The sequence below is a fragment of the Periplaneta americana genome, chromosome 9, assembly GCF_040183065.1.
Source record: "Periplaneta americana isolate PAMFEO1 chromosome 9, P.americana_PAMFEO1_priV1, whole genome shotgun sequence".
Lineage (NCBI taxonomy): Eukaryota > Metazoa > Arthropoda > Insecta > Blattodea > Blattidae > Periplaneta > Periplaneta americana.
In genome coordinates, this window is record NC_091125.1 from 95,753,781 (window position 1) to 95,767,287 (window position 13,507).

Genomic DNA, 13,507 nt, shown 5'->3' on the forward strand with positions numbered 1-13,507 from the left:
AATGTAAACAGAAAAAGAAAAAAGAATGCCCTTTGTAAATATGTTATAGACTTATGTGTTTGGATTGACATGTGTGCTTTTGTGTTGTCTTAACAGGGCAGTAGAAGACAAAGATGTTGGTCCACTTATTAAGACAATCATGACTCGCTGCATCCACTGTACAAGATGCATTCGTTTTGCCTCGGAAGTGGCAGGAGTTGATGACCTGGGTACCACAGGTCGTGGTAATGATATGCAGGTACAGTATGAAAGTTTGAAATGTTACTAATTGAAAATTAGAGTATTCAGCATTTGCACTTACAAACCCAAAGAACACAAGCTACACACCTTTTAATTATATATAATCTGGTTTCCAAAATTAAATAAAATTTATTAAATGGTTATCATTGGTGTGTGTGTTTTATGTCTTTGTGTACAAAAACCTCATGAGAATTTTTATTTGATCAAAATTGGTGCTTGTTTAATATTAATCAAGGATATGTCAGTGATACAAGTCCATTCTCTTACGCCAAAAAGAAAAAGTGTAAAACCAATATTTATGGTGACGAAAATTGTAGAGTAAAAAGTATAACTCTTTTTTGACATCCGGTTTTAGGTAAACAACTTTCATACATATTGTTCCCCTGGAATTAAAATTTCACAGATTGCAGCCAGTGGACTCTTGAGGAGTAAGGATGGGATGAATCCAAACTTCTTCGCGAAGCAAAAGTGGTATCATTTGTACATTATTAATAATTTCTTCCAATCTCAGTTTAAGATTTAAGAATTTAATTTTGTGAATTTTGTGTCGTCGTTATTTAACATTATATATATGTTAAATTTAATTAAGAATAATTTTACTCTTGTTAGAAGCTGTTACACTAACTTCCGAATACTCATCCACATATGAGTGAGTGCACACACAAACATGTACATACACATACATATTTACTATACGAGCACAAAAAACACACACACACACGAGAACATTTGTTTTGGCCATTGATCTTAAAGTTTGTAAACCACCTTAAGAAATCATATGTGGACTAAATTGTATGTACTTTCAGTTGGCATGTATAACTGCACTGTATAAACTCAGATATTTGAAGGCATTAATTATTGAAATTACAGATTTCTTCAAAATGATTTTGAGAATTTCATCATGGCAAGCACTTCTGAGTTGTTTGCTTCCTGCTCAGGTGGGCACATATGTGGAGAAGTTCTTCTTGTCTGAGCTGTCTGGCAACGTGATCGACCTCTGCCCTGTGGGTGCCCTCACATCAAAGCCGTACGCATTCACAGCTCGACCTTGGGAGACAAGAAAGACAGAGAGTGTTGATGTGCTGGATGCAATTGGCAGCAATATTGTGGTGACCACCCGAACTGGAGAAGTGCTCAGGATACTGCCACGAGTTAATGAGGTGAGTCAGTATCCAGAACTCGGTTAAGGATAGTTCTTGCAGTGTTTATAAACATTTTCTGTAAACATACTCCTTACTCTTCCAAATACCGTAATAATAACAGTATATAATTTAAATATGACGAGTTTTTGAAAGCAATACAAGAAAATAGTACAAATTTCATTGTTAAAATGCTGCACTTTTTATTATTTTATAATTCACAAGAAAATGAGAAATGTATGCGTATTACTACTTCTGTATTTAATCCCTGATATAAAATAGAAATTCTCCAATTTTGATTGTGACCGAAGTGTAATTCTCTAACATTCAAAGGATAGTTGTAAGGCTGTTATTACATCTTTATTAGTTATGTTCCAGGGGTCTAGACTAAGCCTACATCAATATTAAATTTTCTAGGTCTTCATTATTCGACTAATATGGTGTTGATGTAACTTCTCCTTCTGGCTCCCTTCAATAAATTTTTGTTTCTTAATTTTGGAGTGTCCAGTGTTTAGAGCATTTATCCTCTCCCCCCCCCCTTTTTTTTTTTTTTTGCAGAATTAAGTCACTCATGTATCTTTCAATTATAAGTGCTTTCTTCATCTCAATTATGTATATGGTGATTGGAGTGTAATACATATATATATAAGTGAAAGAAAAGATTATGGTTCGATTTGTGGACAGTCATGAGTTACAATATCAATCTAGAACCTAAGGTGACACAACTCTGGGATATGTCGCTACAGTGAACCTTCATTATTCCATTAATTCGTTTTATGAAATTGTGACCGTTATTCAAACAGCAACAATGAAATCATTTAAGCCCATGTGATAGCGACAATTCCAGAAATAAAAATGTACTCACATATAAACATCTTACTTTTACAGTAGATTATAACTTTGAACAAAATTGTATGAGATATTTTTGTAACACATAACTCCAAAGCAAGCATTGCAACTTCGAGGAATGATATCAATTCAAAACATCTGAAAGTGTGAAATACCATAAATTAATCTGTATATAACTTGTTATAAAATGACATAGGAATCTATACGAATAACAAAACTGTGACTGAAATTTTTCTGGTAATTATGGCTTTTGAAAAAATAATTGATGTGAACATGTATGAAGAACTATCCTGAGACCGAAAGTCGAATTTTTTTAATTTTTGTTTGTATTTCTGCATGTTATCTTTTCACTTGATTATGGCTGAACAGATTTCTGTGAAAATTGGTATGCAAAATGAGTTAGGTTCCACTTACATTTTAGGCTGTATGATATTTGAAATACTTTTTTTTTTTGAAAGGGAGGTTATATGGGGACCTGAAGTAAATAGATCGAAATATCTCTTTTGAGGCTGGTCCACAATAAACTGGGAACGAGAAGCAAAAAGGGAATGAGAAGTGAGGTACATGAAAGTGAAGATTTTTTATTCACAATAAATCAAGAACGGAAACGACTATGCATATTGATATGTATGTCAATAACGATATTATACATTCAGATGTTATTTGTGTATACTCTCATGAGTACAAGCCAGCCAACATAAACACAGATTAATCAACTCGAGATTTAAGGCACGGAATATTTAAGAATTCAATTCTCGAGGTAGTCTTGTCATATATACACGTAGTGTATATTGAAAGTGATTTTACTGAATTTCTGCAATAAATGGAGAAGAAATTACGTAACGGCTTGCTTGCTACAAAATGTACGACAATCAAATATCTTTTTGACAACAAAACGAATCTAGTAGGCTGTGATCTGAAATGAGAATGGCAAAGTTAAAACTTGACCAACTCTCCATTCCCGTTCCAGGGCTCCAGCAAGCTTCTCGTTAATTGTGAATGCTAACTTTTAAATACATTTATTTTAACAATTTTCCCGTTCCCGTTTCCATTCCCACTTTATTGTGGACCACTCTTTATTATTTATTTATTTATTTATTTTTTGGGAGAATGTTACATAACAAAAATTCACAAAAAATCTTTCTGAGAAAAAAATTTTGATAGGAATTGTATTTAACGAGATATATGAGTTTTAAAATAACAGTAAGTTTTATGTCAGTGCCGCCTCAGACTAATCTACGTACACTAATAGTAAAACTATAACCTAAATTTTTCTGGTAATTTTCACTTTTGCAAAAAATAAAAATAATTGTTGTCAACATGTATAATGAACTATCATTCATTAATACTGTTCTGCCCAAGAACAGGTCTTTCACTACAAATCTTTCCTATTTTCCACTCTTCTCTTATTCTCCGCATATGATCCATGTATCTTAATGTTGTTTGTCATCTGATATCTTCTTCTGTCCCGAACTTTTCTTCCATTTACGATTCCTTCCAGTACATCCTTTAGTAAGCAGTTTCTTCTTAGCCACTGGCCCAGCCAATTTCTTTTTTTCTTCCTGATCACTTTCAGCATTATTCTTTCCTCACCCACTCTTTTTAGCATAGCTTCATTTCGTATTCTGTCTGTCCATTGCACATTTTTCTCCATATCCACATTATCCTGAGGCAGAAAATCGCATTTTTGAAATGTACGTCTTTCTGTCTGTATATTTAACTTTTCACTCGATAATAGCTGAGCAGATTTATATGAAAATTGATATGCAAAATAAGTTAGATCTCACTAAATACAACTTTGAAAATAATTCAGGAGCAAACGACTTACAACTTACAGTAACTAATAACAAAAGCTAATAAATTTAAATAAATTATATTTATTTATGACAAGTGCAGCAAAGCACATGGGTGGGGCCAGTATGTAATATACACAGTATAATCTCGAATACCACCCACAAACTAAATTTCTAACCACAAAATTCGGAACAATATATTATGAGACCACGATATGGAAGGCGTGAATAAGACCTGCACCCGATTTTCAGAAGCAATATTTTTGCTAAAAACTGTGAGTGGAAATTGGGGATTATACGGTATGTAGGTATGTAATTACAAAAATAGGTAAATGTACAAATTTATTGTTTGTATGTCTATGGATGGTAAGGAATAGAATATGTAACCGTGTAATAATTCAGTTTCTGCTTACTAAATATACTTAAAATTGTGATGAAATGTAAGATTTTGTAGCAGTATTAAAATGCATTTCTTCCCACTTCAGGTTTTCAACATAATCTTCAAGACAACTGTTGTGAAATAGTATTCATGCCAATATTCTGAAATCCATTGTCAGATATTGCATTTTTACCAGTAAGAGATTTGTTTGCAGGAGATCAATGAGGAATGGCTGTCTGACAAAGCCAGGTTCGCGTATGATGGCCTCAAGCGACAACGGTTGGTAACACCAATGCTAAAAAATGCTGCTGGTGAACTGGTCGCTGTGGAGTGGGAGGATGCCCTACTTTCTGTCTGCAAAGCTATGAAGGCTGCAGGTCCGAATATTGCAGCTGTGGCTGGTGGTCTTGTGGATGCTGAGGTATGTCATGTGTTTTCTAGGAATATTAATTATGCTTAAAAATTCGTCTCTACCTTAAAGTAAATCAGTTCTTAAAACAGTTTTCGTTTCTCAAATTCTGAAAATATGTAGCTTTATTATTTTCGGCTATGAGTCTTGTATCCATTTTCATTCAAAGTCTGTTATGTATGTCTTGTTAGAATAGTTTATTACTGTAACTTATATTGGAGTAGGTTTCATTCACAATAGAAACTTAAGAGTAGACTTAATATTGATGTGAAAACTAGAAATTATGCCATTGAATGCAGCTATTTATAAATATGTTTACTTAGATGTAGTAATACAGATGTAAACTTAGAATCTTTGTAGCTCCAATCTTTTATGTTTATGTCAAAATCGACAATGCAGCAATTACAAGACAGGAGTGACCTGGTAATGGAAGATCGAAAATCGAATCAAAGCACTATTGCATTTTGTAATATATTTTCCGCCTTTGAATGTGCAAGGAACTGAACAGCATTTTAAAATCTGTTTGCATTAACCGAATTAACATCCATGCTCCATTACATAAAATGTAAACATAAGTTTTTATTATTACCAACATAACATGATCCTTAAATGGGAAAAGAAGAGGAAGGCCTCCTAAAAGATAGGTAGAGAGTAGAAACACACAAGATAAATTCCTATATCAGAATAATAAGACATCATCATGCAGTTGATTCAATTAATTGATAGTACTATAAGAAATCCAGTAGATTTGGAAAACGAAAACATCATTGCCCATTACTGAATCACTAGGAAATAAGTGGAGTAAAATATCCAACAGTGCCATTATGTGGTTATTTCGTATGTAAACATTCCTCATTTGAATACCTACTGCCTGCTTTGCCTCACCATGTTACTGTTTATGTCCAACTATTATGTTTACAATTATTTCCATTGTGAATATAGCCTTAATTTAATAGGTTTCTGTATTTATTTTCAATTTGACATTCAAAAGTTTAGCTTCACACACACACGCACACGCACAGAGGGAGAGAAAAAGTGGGAATGGAGGAAGGTAGAGAAAGGGGAAGGGCGAGACAGAGCGAGAAGGAAGGGAGGGAGAGACAGAGGGTGCGAGAAGGAAGGGAGGGGGATATATATATATAGTATATATGGAGACTAAGAGGAAAGCGAAAATAGAAAAAAGATTGGAGAATTCTGGGTTTGCAGTGAAAGACCTGCTCTTGGGCAGAAAACTATGAATGAATGAATGTTTATATTTATTTGCCATATTGAATTTTATGTCCGACCCTGTAGATAGTTTCTTGTAACAGATTTCCTTTCCCTGTCTTCCATGATGATGAGCTCCAAAACGTTGAATGTTTCCATATGTATGATAAGGTGAAACAGCCCAAAAATCTCACATCACATTGAACAATGTGAAGAAATTCTAATTGGTATTTATATTATAGGAAGTAAAATGAATTTAAATTCCTTGTTACGCGTTCCAGAAGTTTTTTAAGTATTGAAGAGGCAGAGAAACTTCTATAAGATGCTCTGTCCAGAAATAAATATGTTGATTGAAAACTGCTTCATCATTTAATTATTAAGAATTATATTTTTATTGGAACTATTAAATTATAATCCAGGTTGAAATACCATAATGAAAATTTTTTTACCAAAATCCTATATATATTATTAGGTGGGATATGATGATAGAGACTGGATTAATCTTACACAGGATAGGGACTGATGGCAGGCTTATGTGAGGGCGGCAATGAACCTGCGGGTTTTTAAAAGCCATTTGTAAGTAAGCTATGTGTTTATAATTACAATGTAAAATTATGTCAGTCTTATGTAAAAATATAGTCATTGTCTAAGTGATTTTTTTCCTGATGTCTTTTTTATATACAAAAAAAAAAATAGCTGGCAGTCCTCTATGTAAGAGAGCTTACTATACAGAAGTATTACACATTCAGTAATATGTTTGTGTTATACAAAATCTATTCATTCATTCACAGTTTTCTGTCCCAGGGCAGGTACTTCACTGCAAACCCAAAATTCTCCAATCTTCCTATTACACTTACATAAATATAACCTTTGATATACATAATAATCAGTGTTGGGAAATGGATACATTATATTATTATCTTTTGCAGCATGTAGTAGGTGCTTCATGATATGTTTAAGCTAAACACAGGTGAAAACAAATACAGAGTTAAAGGTGTTCTGTGACAACATCCCAGAGTAAATTTTAAGATAAAAGAAATAGAATTTTTCCTTTGCCATTTTGCGTTATTTCATTTTATTTAATGGGAAATCGACTGTGTTTCTAGAAATAATTGCAGCATCACAGTAAATTTAATAGCACTTGCCAATGCATGGAAGCATCCGTTCTCCACTGCAGTAAGGGGAAAAGGTGTAAACAAATACTGCCTGCTGCGTGCTCTAGTCTGCGCCCTGCATTACTCAGGTCTTAAGTTGAAGCACCTATCTACATTTTGGTAACAGGATTACCAAACATTAATAATTACTTGAAGTGATTTGTTAATAATTCATTTATTAAAATACTCTTAAACCTTAAACGTTACAGAAGCATTACTGTATGCCAAAATTATTTGTTAGAACTGAGGACTCTAATGTAAAGTCGTTTATAAAATGTGTGTTTCTAATTTTAATATGTTTAAAAGATAATGGAATGAAAAATTATCGTGTAAAATAATTTCCGGGAAATCCATGCACAAAGGAACAAAATGGTAGAGAACTGACATTGAACACCTTCCACCCTGTATAAACATAGAACAGTTTATCAGTCTGTAAATTTGGTTTTATTTTCAAAATGAATAGATGACTTTGGCAAGTGGAAAAAATATGTTGTAAAGTACTATAATTTCATGTTAAGTGAAATATTTTTATTTGATTGCAGTCCCTGGTGGCTCTGAAGGACTTACTGAACAAATTGGGCTCTGAGAACCTGTGTACAGAGCATACATTCCCAGTTGATGGATCTGGAACAGATCTGCGGTCCAGCTATCTACTGAACACCAAGATTGCAGGTGTGTACTGTTCGGAGCTGACGAGGTTGCAAGTGTGAGCCGAGATGGGGTAAAGAAGAGGTAATCTTGTGTAATCTATTAGCAGTTGTCATAAGCTCTCTACTAATCATTTCACATTGGTACACTGTTTAGTTGTGTGTACAAGGAGTGAGCTTTCGTTATTATTTCTATTCTGTCGCAATAGATCATTTGAAATGGCAACATTCAGAGAAGTAACGACACTTCATTGATGAATGGATGTTGTAACAAATGTTTTTTTTTTAATGCATTGTATCCTTACTGTTATTCATAAAGAAGTCACATGCTTCACTTCAGCGAATCATAACTGCATCCCCCAGTCTTGCAATCTCTTGAGCTTGTAACAGTAGTATGAACTCATTTACAATACTTACATGCACAAGTTGTATAAGAGTCTTTCTGTCTTATCCTCCTATGTCATATCTTGTCCCAATGAATGGGTTTGTTGATGTGATCAAGTCCCTGCCTACCAAAACTACTGCTATTGTAACATCAGTAAAAACATTTAGTATTCTTGCGCATTACTTATGATTGATCACACTCTTGCCACATATATTCTTGGTTACATCCTTCGAAACTAATTGTTTCAGCTACAAGACAATGTGATTAGTTATTAATCATTCTAGTGAATTCTCTAAATTCTTGTGAATCATCTTTTGTCTGTCTTACATTACTGTTGCACTGAACATCAAGAACAAAATTGGTAATGGGTTTAAGCGAAAATCTTTAAAATCTCTCTGGGGAGGGGGGGGGGAATGGACAAAAATATTCCCCTATTAATCAGAACATGTGATTGTCAAGTGAAAACGAATTTCTCCATATCAGCATGACAGAATTCACATGCATGATGTAAAAATTCAAGTTATCAATTTTTTGTGAAATTTAAAAAAAAATAGATTACATGTGCAATCAATAATTAGCATAATGATGGTTTCATGTAATACTATATTTCATCACATAATGGTCGCACCCTTATTTATAGACAAACTGATCAGGATCTTAAAATTTCACCACATAATCAATACATGGATATTTCTGTTTATCATGATCAAGAATTATTTAAAAATAATGTGCCGCCACTGCAACACAAAGTACCTTTATGCTCAAGGTCGAATGTGCGAGGAACAGTAGTGGCAGCTGACGGAAATGAATGAAGTGGTGGTGTGAGATGTTAGCACCAAGTCAATACCCATAAATGCCTTCAATTCAATACAGTTGTTGGTTCTGAGTGGTGGTTGTTTACGAGTGTTCAATACTTTTTTTAGGCATAGACCAATCATCTTTCTGTGGCCTGGTTTAGTCAGATAATATAGACTTCAGTGCATCAGATGTACTGGTACATGTGATTCAATAATACTGTGAATGTTTTAATCAATGTTTCAAATATCACATTATATTGTACATGTTTATTGTATTCAGGACTCTTGTGGTCACTCAAATTCTTTGAGCTGATATCTTTAATGAATACATAAAAATTCAGTAACACCACAGTAATTTTTATTTTCTAAGGTATTATTCACATTATGGTTCCAGCGTCGCACACTAAGACTGGTTCCCCTCCTTTCTCTCTCGCTATGAATCACGCAACTTGGCCCTGCTTGCTTGCTTGCACATGCTCCCATTATTTGAAAGCTGATCACTGAAAGTTGATGCAACTAATCATTACCATTTTAATTTATTCTTCACATAATGGTTGCACGTATATTTTCACACCAAAAACAAAGCCATTAAAAATGTGACGATTATGAGATGAAATACAGTAATACTCTGTGCAGCAACTGAAAAACGTGACTAACGCTGGAAAAAATTATGATTCTACATATGAACAGTCTGTGAGCACATTTTATTCAAAATAGCATCCTCCTGCACCTACTTATGTACATGATGATCATGAACGACTTTATTTATATGAGAATGTGGATCCATATTTAAGATAACGTAGTTTATAAGTAGGTCTGTGTTATTTATATTGCTTGTTTGAAATTAGTATATTTATAGTAAAATTATAAAATAATATAGGTGGGATATGATGATAGAGACTGGATTAATCTTGCACAGGATAGGGACCGATGGCGGGCTTATGTGAGGGCGGCAATGAACCTTCGGGTTCCTTAAAAGCCATTTGTAAGTAAGTATAGTAAAATTTAAGGCAAAGCAATGTACATTTTATGATTATTTCAGTTACATTAACTGCATAACATCCCTCTTACTGTTTATCACAGACAGACAGTACTGTATAATTCTGTACTATGCTTGTATTCCTGACAGTTGAGCATAGCTTGTGACTTCACTGCCTCCGTCACTTCCCATAGTGAATTGCAGCAGTGTCTCTTTTATAGTTAATGTCCATCCATCTTGGATGGGCAATAGGAGCAATGTATTGAAGTTGTAGATCACTTGCACTATTTTTTTATGTGATTGGTATATCACATCATCATCATCATCATCATCATCATCATCATTATCATATCCCTCACGTATTAGACCCTACAGGATCTGTTACGGTCTCATGCCAGCGCTTGCGTGGTCTTCCCAATTTCCTCTTTCCTCTTGGTACATAAGTAAGAATCTGTTTAGGCCATCTTGTGCAATCCATCCTTTCAACATGTTTTTTCCACTGAAGTCGATATTGTTGAACAAAATTAACTATAGGATCCATGTTTAGTTCCTGCAATATGTCCATATTTTTATGGTGTTCCAGCAAAGAGCATCCCGCTGTTCATCGCATGAACCTCATTTTAGCTGTCGTCAGCCTTTGCTCATCAGCTTTTCTCATTGTCCATGCCTCGCTACCGTAAGTGAGGACCGGTCGAGCTAGTGTTTTATATACCTTTAGCCTTGTATGTTTCTGAACATGGGATGATTTGAAGACGGTGTTTATTACGCCAGTGATTTTTATAAATTTAGATATTTTGTTTGACATATCTTCATCAGTGTTGTAAGAGAGGTTATAACCTAAATAGTTAAATGAATTAACACGTTCAATTAAAGTATTATTTATCATGATCTTACTTGGAATTGGGTTCTCTCCCGAAAATGCCATGACTTTCGTTTTCTCTTTTGAGATTTCCATATTGAATTCTGAGGCGATTATTTGCAAATTATAAATGGCTCTTTGTAAAGCTTCCTCTGTTTGAGCAATAATAACCTGATCGTCTGCAAACATTAATGTATCTAGAACTGTGTTTCGATTAATTTGAATTCCAGCATGATGACTTTGTCTCCAAATGTATAAAATATGGTTCATATATATAATAAACAACAGAGGGGAAAGACCGCATCCTTGTCTAACACCTTGGTTGATGGAAGTCCAGCTAGTAGTTCCGCGTTCAGTTCTTATGGCAATTTCATTTTGTTGATATAAATTATAAATGGAGAGAATGATTTGGTTTGGCACATTATCATAGCGTAAAATCTCTAAAAGTTTATTTCTATCAACTCTATCAAAAGCTTTTATGAAATCAATAAAAGCTAAGTGGGTTGGAATATTAAATTCTCTGTGCTCTTCAATTAAAATCTTCATGGTGAAATAGCTGTCACAACATGATCTTCCTTTTCGGAATCCATTCTGTTCTTCAATGATTTTGTCTTCATAAAGATGTGATAGTTTATTTTTGATTATGGCTGTATAGATCTTATATCCAGAATTGAGAAGACTTATACCCCTGTAATTTTCACATAATTTTTTGTTTCCTTTCTTATAAATAGGTACTACAATGGCTTTTTGCCAACTTTCTGGGGGTTGTGATCCTGCCCATATATTGTTTAAGAAATATAAAAATCTATAGGTAAATTCTTCTCCAGCGTATTTAAAAAGCTCGAAATTTAAATTATCTTCGCCTGGGGCTTTCCCGTTTTTTAAACGTTTATATACTTCAATGAGTTCATCATAAGTAATAATATCTGTTGTGTTGTTGTTGGAAGTCTTTAATGTAAGATAGATGTTTTTGTGAAACCATATATTTTTAAAGTAATCAAGTAGAAATTCGTTAGGAATAGGGTATATCACATGAAGAGATGAATTTACCTTGCATCAAGAATTGTGACTATTAGTGATGTAATAGCACAATTATTGCAGGGAAAACGGGAGTGCCCTGCAAAAACTTACACTTGGCAGGATTTGAATCTGTGTCTTTGGTAGCTATTGCTGTTTAACTGTCTATGCGTCCTTATTATGCTTGTAATATAAAGAAATTGTTCCAGACTAATGTAAGTGGTTTTATTTTCTGTTGACAGGTGTTGAGGAAGCAGATTTGGTTCTGTTAATAGGGACAAACACAAGGTTTGAGGCGCCTCTGCTAAATTCTCGTATACGCAAGTGTTATCTGCATAATGATCTGGAGGTTGCTGTGGTTGGTCCCAAGATTGATCTAACATATGATTACGAAGTAAGTGTAATACTTATTTGCCCATGGTTAGGTCTTCAAATAGTGTGATGTGAAGTGATTTATCTCGACATTATTGAGACAGTAACACCTTGCTAATGTACCATAAAAATTTATATAATTATCTTAGGAATAAGGATTTAGTGAACCTAACAAAATAAGTTGGTATTTTCAATAAGAAGAGTGTGTGTCATATTTCTTCTTTCATATTTGCTTTTTTGCTTTAATACATTCGTTTCTTTAATTCTCTCCTTCAACGTATTTTTCTTTTTGTTCTTCTATTTTTCTTGCTGTTGTTATATTTTCTTCCAGTTTTTCTTTCCTTTCGTAATTTTTTCGTATTAACTTTTCTTCCTTTTTTTCGTTTCTCACGTTAAATCTTAAATTGTTTATTTTATTTATTCATTATTTTTCATCTTCTTTTTTGGCCTTGCTTTCTTTCTTTGCCTCCCATTCTTTCCTCCTTTATTTCTTTCTTTTTATTCTCTCATCTCTTTCTTTCTGAATTCCTTTTATCCATTCTTCCTTAATTCTCTTTCAACATCTTTCCTTCCCTTGTTTCCTATTTTCTTTCTTTCTCATTTTTTTCTTCTTCATTTCTTTCCTCTTTTTTCTTCCTTTCTATTTTTCGTTTGGGAAGAGGACAGCAATATGTTAAAAATATGAAGTCAGTATTACTGCAAAATATTCCAGGAACTTTTAGGCAGTGAAACTTCTGACACTGAATATCTAACCCTGTTGTTCTCGCAAGTCAGTCATCATAATATTATATCCCAGCAGTCCATTTCATATGTTCACAAACTATCTCTTTAATTTCCTCTTTACTACCCACACAACTACACTTACGCATATAGGATTTCATCTTTGGCTAGCATTGCACTCTATATTGTATTAAGCAACATCAATTCAGGTCACACCCTCACGACCAGCCTGTCTCAGATCCTTTTTTTTTTTCAATAGATTTTTAGAATATTCTTCACTTCTTCTAATGACTAGTTGAGGCAGTGCCTGAATTGGAAGTAAGTGAACTCTCTTTTAATGTATAATTTTTGCAGCACCTAGGTGACAGCACTGACATTTTAGAAAGTTTGGCCAGAGGCAATCATCCATTTGCAAAGAAGTGGGCTGCAGCAAAACGTCCAATGCTTGTGCTGGGTTCTGATCAACTTGAGAGAGAAGATGGAGCCGCCATTTTGTCACTTGCTCAGAAGATTGCGTCTGCCAAAGCTGGAGTAAGTAAATGTATCTAAGATGTGGCACACT

General features: G+C 33.9%; 1 protein-coding gene across 3 annotated transcripts in view; it reads left to right on the forward strand.

Moving 5' to 3' along the window:
- The window catches only part of ND-75 (NADH dehydrogenase (ubiquinone) 75 kDa subunit), a 38,924-nt gene that overhangs the window by 12,550 nt on the left and 12,867 nt on the right, over positions 1–13,507 (forward strand). For all 3 annotated transcript variants that reach the window (XM_069835414.1, XM_069835413.1, XM_069835415.1), the window contains exons 5-10: positions 97–238; positions 1,179–1,400; positions 4,615–4,821; positions 7,712–7,841; positions 12,096–12,247; positions 13,300–13,476. In XM_069835414.1, the coding sequence (XP_069691515.1) occupies positions 97–238; positions 1,179–1,400; positions 4,615–4,821; positions 7,712–7,841; positions 12,096–12,247; positions 13,300–13,476 (1,030 nt within the window). The remainder of the gene's footprint in view (positions 1–96; positions 239–1,178; positions 1,401–4,614; positions 4,822–7,711; positions 7,842–12,095; positions 12,248–13,299; positions 13,477–13,507) is intronic.